At 36.0% G+C, this 10,442-nt stretch overlaps 1 protein-coding gene across 2 annotated transcripts in view; it reads right to left on the bottom strand.

The window, feature by feature from the left end:
• Positions 1 to 245: 245 nt before the first annotated feature.
• RNF180 (ring finger protein 180) overlaps positions 246 to 10,442 on the bottom strand; it is a 205,201-nt gene continuing 195,004 nt past the window's right edge. For both annotated transcript variants that reach the window (XM_030321877.2, XM_030321869.1), the window contains exon 7: positions 246 to 1,241. In XM_030321877.2, the coding sequence (XP_030177737.1) occupies positions 1,042 to 1,241 (200 nt within the window). In that variant the 3' untranslated portion in view covers positions 246 to 1,041. The remainder of the gene's footprint in view (positions 1,242 to 10,442) is intronic.

Genomic DNA, 10,442 nt, shown 5'->3' with positions numbered 1-10,442 from the left:
CTTATTTCTTTGTGCTTTAGTTTTCTCATTTTTGAAACTGAGATGCTTGCCCTAATTGTTTTCTATACTGGGATAGTTCAGATTTTTTTTTTTTTTTTTTTTTTAATTAAGGGAAAAACTAATTCCAAGGCTTATGGTACAATACTGTAACAATAAAAAGAAATGCCAGGTTTTCTTCGTATATGTCATAAGCCTATTAACAACAGTTCCTTATTCCAGATATTAAATCACCTTAAACAATGAAAAAAAATTAAAAGCCACTCTTTATTGCACATTTACAGTATATTTGACAATCTCTGCGTTAAATTACTAAATTAGATACATTTTGGACATGCACTGCTCTTTTAGACTACTGAAAATTGGTACATTTTTTATACCCTCAAATGAGTAATCCTGCAATTCGGAGAGTTAATATATTTCTCTTTCTATTGGTGGGGATCAGTCTCAGATTTTTTGCATTTACTATTCTGTTCTTATAATAATAAAACATGTTGTACTAATGCTAGCTATTATTAGGTCTATGTAAAAAAACAGCCAGCTTTCCTGATAACAGAACGGGAAATAGGCAGAGATAATTGGAAACCAAAACTGAGTATACCCTGCTAGATTAGTTCCCAGGAAATATAACTTATCTTTAATGCACATAATTTGCCTAAGAATAAGTGGTGATTGGCTACATATTTTGTCAATAAAGATACTATCTACCCAGATTATAATTTTGTTTTGTATTTTTACAAGGAGGGGAAACCTCAGTCTTTACAATTAAGTATAAAACTGGTATTGTAAAATTAGAGCCCATAAATCCTAAACCAAGAGGAACTAGGAAATCAATAGTGCATCACTGCTAAGTGCTAGACAGACTAGTTCCTGAATAAACCTTAGTTTGTTACATGAAGAACATTAATAAATAAGTCCGTTGTTCTCAGACTTTCTATAAACACCAATTTATACAATGCAACATTATAAAATCTCATTTTAAAAATGTTTAATTGTTATCTACATCATTTGTGATTGTTCAACTGTAGTAAAGTATGAAAATTCCTAAAATGGAAAGAAAAAATAGCAAAGAAAGCAAAAAACAATGAATCCAATGACCCAGTTCACTGAATAAATATAGATGATCACCATATCCATGTCAAACCACCATCCGCGGCTGTCATCCTCAAAGTGCAGATAATCCATTCTATGTGCACCATGTGGGAACTGCCTCCTTGTAACTGGGGCTGCACGTCTGTGGAAACCTAGAAGATGTATGAACACATCTTAACGCTCACTGAATTCAGACAAATGCTCAGAAAGGAAGCTACCATGAACAGAGGGTATCTTGATTCCACTGAGTGGTAGGTTGTATTCCTGACATTCTCCCCCCTGCCGCCCGGCCCCCGCCAATGATAAGAACTAGGAGAAGTCTCTTCTAGTTAAGGGTTTTTAGGGCAGGAACAGTAAAATTAGCAGAGTATGGGATATGGAATCAGGAGACAAGCCTTGTTCTGTCACTTTCTTGGGCAAGTTATTTGATCACTTCGGGTCTCCCAATTTCTCATCTACACCATCTAATAACTTGATTACCTTTGATCCTCACAGATTTTTAATTTTTTTTCACATGAGAGCATTTTCTAAGTTTAAACTTGTTCAGGTTTTATTTTCACAAGTGCTCTCTGTAACTTCTGGTCACTAACTTAACCTTTTATCTTTTACCGTAAGAAGTTCATTGTTATTTGAGCAAAATTCTATGAGAAAAATGTCTCATTTCAGCAGTGAATAAACTGCGCAGACAAAACAGTAGGCCTTTGAAGAAATTTAGCTTTAATTTTTATAAATTTTGAAGCGTGGGCCTACTTAAGGAAACTGGTATATAAAAAGGAAAACTCAAAAGTAAGTGATAATGTAGCAACAACCTTGAAGAAAATACATGGGAGACGTGAATGTGGAACGTCTGGGCTAAAACGAGATGCTACCAGGTACTTGTGCAGTGGACGTGATTCTATTCCCAGTCTGAGAGTGAGTGAGGCCTCCCTACTTTTCACTTATAGAAAATAGTTGGTTCTTTGTTAGATTCAATTACTTTGTGTATTGGTTGGCTCTAGCTGGGTTTTCATGCTCTTGACTGCTCTTTGCAGGGTACGTCAAGAGAGACGTGAGCTCTAAAATGAAAGCACTGCTTAAGAACATGGGAGAGGGAAAAGACAATTCCAATAACATGGGAGTGCATAAAGAAAATCATATAAATGAAAACAACGGAAACAGGAAGTACCATTTTACATGTCATTAAAAGGTATTTTAAAAATATAACCTCCTTATATGGTTAAAGTCACATCAGTGGTTGAAAGGAAGACTGGATGAAAAATGCAACCAGTCAGTTATTTTAGTGAACTCCAAGTGCTAGCAAATTATAAAACTAACCAACCATCCAACATACAAAAAAATACAAACAGACCAAAAATCCCCTACTATATCCTTTTGCCTCCCAGGGCTCTGAAAGTGAACTATTTGCACTATAAGAAGACAACTGGATCTAAACAAAAGTGTTTGGTAAAGGGACTAATTATACCAGGAATTAAATACAGTCAATTAGCATTTAATAATGGTAGGTGTGAGCGTGTTTGTATGTGACTGTGTGTTTGTCAGTGCTTATGTGTTTCGGTTCCAGAAAAACCACTGGCTTTAGCTAAAGAAAACATCATCTGTATAAATAAAGGGACCATCTAATGGAAACACCATGGGATCTTTCCCAGGCAGTTGGTGGCTTTTCGATTTCAGTTTTCAGCTGGCATTGTTTGAGAGCTACCTTACAGCATAAGGAAATATGTGTGCAGGGGGACTTGACACAGAGTGCATTAGACCTTCTTTCGGGGGTGGGGTCCTAAATGCAGAGCATTTTGGGAAAGCATAAACCGCCCAAGATGGTCCAAGTGCTGAGTCCCAATTTTAGTTCATCAGGCCAAATGGTCATTTGCATTGTGATGTGTTTATTTTGTGGATTTTTTTTGTCCGTCCATTGAAGGCAGTTGCCAGGCAGTGCCTGAGGTTGAACATCACTAAGACTGCAACACCCTACGAGCGCCAGGAGAATGTCTTGTAGACAGGTGGATCCTGGTTCCTAATTCTCAGGTCAAGGTGATGAGAGGGTGACAGGATCATTTTGTGGCAGCCTGGTGTTTGTACAGTTGGGTGAGGATATCCTTGTAGATCAAAGCCCCTGGGGCCTCAGCCTCAAACGCAACTACCAACAACCCACTATCCAGCAAAGTTCCACCAGGGAACCAAGCCAGGGACCCCGAAAGCTCACAGATATGTATGGCACAGGCCACCCATTGACAGTACAGGCTCCTGGACTTGAGATTCCTCTGGGGTGGCTGGTGGTGGACACCAGTGTGGCTGCAGCCCCATTTCTAGCTCTGTGTAATACACACAGAAGTGCCGTCCCCAAGGGTACAGAGACCTTCCAAACACTCTGACACAGCCTTCTTCCTAGTTTATTAAGGGAGCCATTCTTCTACATGGCTCCCTAGACAAAGCTAAAGTCCCATTTGTTCTGAGGCCACCCTGGCCAGGCATGTTTCAGACATTACAGCCCACTATGTTCAGGCAGTGTAATAGACACTTGCACTCTGTCTACAGAAGCTTTGGGTAGATCTGTACCTATAGAGATCTGAAAGAAGGACAGGGTAGGGCAGGGGAGATGTGGAAGGATTTTAGGACTAGATCTATATCTACAGAGAGATACATGCAATAGACCTCAAGGGAGGGCCTCAAATAAAGAAATCCAAAATTTCTAATCTCCCAGGGTACAACATTAATATTTTGAGGCGGAATGAAAAACCAAGGAAATAAACTGCCAGTACCCACCTTAAAAAAGTGATAGTTCTTTTATGACTAAATGAAATATATATCTTAGAATTATTGTATCTCCTTGTGAAATGTTGTCCTTTTTCTTTTTAATATGTGCATGCTAATTATTTAGAGCTTATTTTGGTAATTTCTAGTAACTCTGGTGATAAAGGTTTTCTTAGTCTCAAGCCTGAAGCAGATTGTGGTTCACCATTCTTAACAATGGAAGAAATGTTAAAAATTAGGCTCTAGATCAGGCTGCTTATTCTGATGGCAAGGTTACACTCACTTGGGTATTAGTACAGTTATTTAAAGTCAAATTTCTTGGATGATGGACAATTCTAGATTACTGTTTATAGGTTTTATTTTACATTTTAAAATAAAAATTGTACATATTTAAGTTGTAAGACATATTCCATATAAAGGCACGTAAAAGCCTACTGGCGAATTTCCAGTGTCTCTTCTCAGATGTATAATCTGCAAATATTTTCTCCCACTATAGTGGTTGCCTTTTCATTTTGTTGTTTCTTTTGCTATGGAAAAACTTTTTAGTTTGAGGTAGTCCCACTTGTTTATTTTTCATTTTTTTTCCCTGAGTTTTGTGGTTATAACCAAAAATCATTGCCACAGCTCATGTCAGGGAACTTAGCCTCAATGTTTTCTTGCAGACTTTTATGGTTCCAGATCTATTTAACTTTTTTGAGTAGATTTTTGTGTATGGTACAAGATGGGGGTCCAGTTTCATTCTTTTGCATGTGGCAATCCAGTTTTCCCAGCAACATTTATTAAAGAGACTATTGTTTCCTCATTGTGTATCCCTGGCACCCTTACTGAAAGTTAGCTGGTGGTATAGGTGTCTATTTTTATGCCAGTACCACACTGTTTTGATTACTATAGCTTTGCGATAAAATTTGAAATCAGGAATTTTCTTTCTCAAGATTGCTTTGACTATTTGGGATTCTTTAACAGTTCCATAAGAACTTTAGGATTGTTTTTTTCTATTTCTGTGAAAATGCCCTTGGTATTTTGATAGGGATTGTGTTGAATCTTTATATTGCTTTGAGTAGCATGGACTTCTTAATATTAAGTTTTCTAATCAATGAACATGGAATAGCCTTCTATTTAGTTGTGTCTTTTCCAGTCACTTTTAATATTTTCAGTGTTGATTTATAAATTATATTTACTTGTATTATGTGGATTATAAACATAAAATTTTAAAGGATGAGATAAACGTGAAATGATATTTTAGAATAAATTAGAGGGCCATAGTTCAAATATATTTTTAATAATTATGTTTTTTGGCTAACTTCCTATAATATTTTATATTATAATTAATTTTTATAGCCAAAAAAATGTTTACACTAGGATGATGTGTCATCCCCTCTACTTTTTTTGTTTGCCTTATTAGTATTATCTCTAATCTGATTTCTTAATAGAATTTTTTAATATTTATTTATTTTTGAGAGAGAGAGAGAGTGAGCATATGAGCAGGGGAGGAGCAGAGAGAGAGAGACAGAATCCAAAGCAGGCATCAGGCTCTAAGCGGTCAGCACAGAACTTGACACAGTGCTCGAACCCACAAACTGCGAGATCATGACCTGAGCCGAAGTTGGACATCCAATCGATTGAGCCACCTAGGTACCCCTTAATAGAATTCTTTTTAATTAAGGCTCTTGTCTACTTTGTGCTAGTAGTTTATCTGAAACTATTTAATATACTGTAAATCCATTTAACTGGGCATATGCAATTTTCAACATATTGTAACACATAGAAAACAAACTAATGAGATCAATCTTTCTGTGTTACCAGACTTGCAGTTTTCCTCAGTTAACATTACATACCATCATAACATGTTGGTATAGGATATAGGGGAAGTGGGAAGAGTTTTTCTCACATTCAAAAATTATCCTAACACATAACCCAAATATTCCTAAAGTAGTTTATATACGTTTTCAAAAACTTCTTCACAGAGGCTGGAGAACAGGTAACATTGTTAATGGAAATTATTATTATATGTAAAAAATAAGTGATTTTTCTGACCTAAAGGATTATTTATAAACCTTAGATGTTTCAGATTCAAGTTTCACTTGTTTGGGTAAAAGGAATAATGGTATTAATGGAATAGCTACAGAAAAAAGTAGAGCTAAGAGTAGACATGGCATGAAAGATGAGTAGAGAGATCATCTATGCTATTCTCCAGGACAGTCTCTGTTTACCCTTGTTGTCAGGAGATAACTACTAATAGTTCCCCTTTCATTCTTCAGGTAGCCTCATTTGTGCTAATTTCCAGCTTTGAATACCAGAAGGTGATGTTGACCCAAGATGGCTCAGGGCAGTAAGTTCTTTAGGTATGGTGGATAATGATCATTTCTTGTTTAATATTAATTTCTTAAATTTTTTTAAGTGGAGAGTTAGTGAGTAGGTCTTTATAACAATTTTGGAATTTCCAAAGCTATAAATTAGATGAGATGATTGCAATTTTCTCAATCAAAATCTGACGAAAAGAAGATCACATTATAGATATTGTTACTTGGTAAGTATTAGGTACATTATGACATTAGAAAAGTTGCCATTATACTAACCAGTGATTAATTACTGATTCCACTGTAAAATGATCATAATGAGAGGGCCTAATTCATTGGGCTATTTTGAGGATTAGGTGAATTAACATACATAAAGCATAGGCCTGGTCCACTATGAAGGCCTGGTTCAATGACTGTTAGATATTTTTCTTCTTGTTAGGTTGTTATTATTATTATTACTCTGGCTACTACTATTCTTAGGAGAAAGAAGCTACCTTGTGTTGCTAGAGCTTGTTCTTCATATTACATCTATCTTTTCTGATTCAATCACTGATGGTTCGAACAAAATGGTTTCTATTTCCTTCAAGTATGAGTTGATTTTCTTAAGGCAGTGGCTAACTTTAAATAGAATGTCAGAATATCAGATACTGAAACTCTGAGATCTAGTCAATATTTATAGAGTGTGTATTTACTATCTGTTAGTGGCTGAGGGTTTAAAGATATTTTAAGACATAATTCCTGTTTTAAAAAACAATGAGTCTTTTTAAAAATGTTTCTCAAGCTTCGTTTTTAAATTATCACCTCCATAAGGGGAAAAATAAGTTAAATTTAAATTTAAGTATTCTAATCAATAAATTAAATTAACTTAAATCTGATTTCTCCCTAATGAGAGAAATTAAATAGGAATGAATACATTTTGTCAGGTGGAGTTGAGATTTTGAGGGCCACAAACTAATGCATTATCTAGGATTTTTTGGTGCCCCCCAAACCAATTTTTGCCCTCATTTAACATGCATAGCCTAGAAGATAGTACGCCTAAAACCATTTTGACAATACTCAATGTAAATGTTGTAATATAGACAACTACTTTATTCCAAGAAAGTTTGGATTGGGATTAATAGCCTGAGAGGCTTCTGCACCAGGAATTCACTTTTACATGAACTTAACCACAACCTACCACTGATGATAAACCAATAATGATTAGTTTGGTATTAGACATGGTTTAAAGAGTATCTAATAATATTACTACCTTCTAACTATGCTATTTTTAAAGTAAAAAAACACAATAAAGACATAAACTTCAACTCTTCCCTCCCACCCCGATATTATAGTGGGGAAAAAAAAAAGCACAGTGCAGGGAAAGTCATTCTTATCAAGAAATCAGAAAATTTGGATTCTTGTGCCAATATTAAACATACTCGTTTAGTCAAGTCAAAATAGCTTTCCTGTATCTTTCAAGATATTCATATGGTTTTCTTCTTTAATCTGTTAATGTGATGAATTCACACAGATTTTTTTAAATGTTGAATAATTTTAAAAAATCTACTAAAGTGATAAAGTGATAGATTTTCTAATGTTTCATCCTTCCTTTCATACCTAGATAAATTCCTTATATTCATGATATTTGTTTCTGTACACTGATGAATTCAGCTTTATGTATTTTATATGGAGTTTTCATGCATATGTTTGTAAGGATGATTGGTGTATAATTTTATGTTTTATGTTATGTTTGTCTGGTTTACCATGATTTTATTGGCTTCATAAAATGTGTTGGCAAATAGGTGACAATTTTACATGGGTCTCTGTGTATTTGCATATCTTGCAAACAGAAGTAATAACTGCCTTTGTTCTGTACTATTTTTTGAAAGATATTCCTATAGCAAACAGTTTTGGCAGATAGTATGTCTCCCTCTGGGAAGGTGTGATTTGTAGCCTTAGAATATAGCATATTTAATGGTGTTATAAAATAATTGAATTTTATAAGCTCGGAGCTCCATGTAACACACTCCACTTTGTGTGTAGTTATCGCCTGGGCCTACCTATATGCTCTGTGAGAAAGAGGGCTCAGGTGCCCACCACAAATTCTGCTGTTTTGGCTACTTCTCTGAGTAATAGACCATCCTTTGTTTCTGACCCAGAAATCTTACGCTTTTTGCAGGCATCCATGAAACTGGAAGACTAACCTGTTAGCTTGCAAATAGGGTAAATCTTAGACCCTTAAGGGTTCGCAACATTGACAATTTTGTGCCCTTTTTACTGTCTGAAACAATGTGCATAAAATTAAAATCTTGATGGTTTGGTAAATATAGCCTGTAAAATGATTTGGGTCCACTGTCTTTTTAGGTGTAGGGGTAAATTTTTAAATACCAATTCTTTATTAGTTGCATCAATTTATTAGTTGCTGGTCTGTTCATGTTTTCTAAGTTTTTCTTGAGTTGGTTTTGGAACTTTTATGTGACATTTTCCATTTTATCCCAGTTTTCAAATGTATTGGACTAAAATTTGCACAACTGTGGTGCATTTAGGGCTCTTCACAAATAATCTGGTCTCCTTCTGAGTACGTGGTTTATTGTGCACTTCCCTGCCCCTTAGAAGTTAGGCATGGCCGTGAAACATTACCAATGAAAATGATTGCTCAAACAAAATACTGTGCATCACTTCGGGGTGCAGCATTTATCAGTTTGAGAGGCTGCATCAGTCTTTTTTCCTCCTCCACAGCAGCCACCAATATACCAGACAGAGGCTGCTCAGCTGTCCTAGGTCCTAAAGCTTAAGATTATGTCCAGCAGAGTTCTCAAGGGGAAAATATTTCAACATCACTATCAATTCTAATTGAAAATCACAGAGTAACCCTTAAAGCTACCAAAAAGAGAAAAAGGGTAATAATCACAAGAGTTGAATCTGACTTCTTTTCTTTTTTTTTTCCTACACATGGAAAAGTCCCCTTGGAGAAATGTCAAACTGTTTAAAATAAAGAGTGAGAAAGGACTGTGAAGAAAATCTGCAAGTCACAATCAGGTTGAGCAAGTGTATAAAGAAGAACCAGGATTTCTGAATCTCAAACAGGTACTTCTGCCACTTTATAAACTCTACTTTATAAAAACAGTTTTACCCCAGAAGGATTTCTCCCATGTCCTAGAAGATAAAGGCTATCACTTCCTGCCTCCCCCCAAATAAGTTTCAAATTTACATTCAACATCAAAGACCATAAAGTAGGTTCCATTATTTTGAAGATTCTTTCAGAGACATAAAGACTGTGAACAATTATCTCATACATCTTTTTCAATTTTCAGCAACTTTCACAGTGCTTATACTGGGCACTAAATATGTTTGTTGAATGGATGGATGAGTGAGTGCCTGTATATAAGGAAACACATCAGAAAATAGAATGAATAATTAGCCTATTTTTTTGAGAATGGCTCAAATCAAGACTCCCAAATATATTTTTAGCTGGAATGGAATATTATTAGGAATGTATTTGAGATACATTTTGTAGTTCTTAAGAAAAAATATCCTTTAAAGGTTACTTCAGAGAGCTTTGAAATTAGTATGTGTTCTGCACAGAAGTTGTTTGTGTGACTTGTCATGTATTTCTGCCCAGAGCTGCACATAGACAATCAGGGGGCACTTGGTTGGTTTGTACTCTGTATCTGGCCTTGGGATCAGAACTGGCCCTTCTGTTCCTGATATCAAGAGGGATTAACTTGTCATCACCTCCTTGAGCCAGACCAGGCTGGCCCCGTGGGATGCATCAGGGAGGGAAGAGAAATGTGCACATGCCCAGGCTCCTAAGACTGTGAGATACGTAAGAGAAACAGAGAGACATTAAAAAAAAAAAAAATCCAGCTCCCTCAGGACTGCAGTTAGGCAAACTTAATGACTAATCACAAATCATACATAGGTAGTATATATATAATGCCCTGGAGGAATAGTTGGTTGGAAGTCTCACCTGAGGGGAGGCCAGTCTGCCAAGCACCCTCAGTGGGGACTCCAACCTGGCTGTTCACCACGGGGCTTCTGCAGCCAGAAGGCTGGATGCTGTGAGTACTTGATTTGATGTATTAGACAAAGCCTTCTTTGTTCTTCTCTCCCTCTTAGGTTTACTATAATTGTTTAATTCCTTTTATTCCCTTTCCCTTGTAATTAATAAAGCTTTCCTCCATGAAACCAAAAGTGCGGCCATCATGAATTACTATTACTCAGAGCAGTATTTTAAAAGGAAAAAAAATCATCTGTCATATGCCAAGCATTGGGTTAAGCCCTCAGATAAATCGGTAAGCAAGATGGACACACTGCATGCTCAGAGTT

This window comes from Lynx canadensis, chromosome A1 (assembly GCF_007474595.2).
Source record: "Lynx canadensis isolate LIC74 chromosome A1, mLynCan4.pri.v2, whole genome shotgun sequence".
Lineage (NCBI taxonomy): Eukaryota > Metazoa > Chordata > Mammalia > Carnivora > Felidae > Lynx > Lynx canadensis.
The sequence above is the reverse complement of the archived record's forward strand: the minus strand, read 5'-3'. Positions and strand labels throughout refer to the sequence as shown.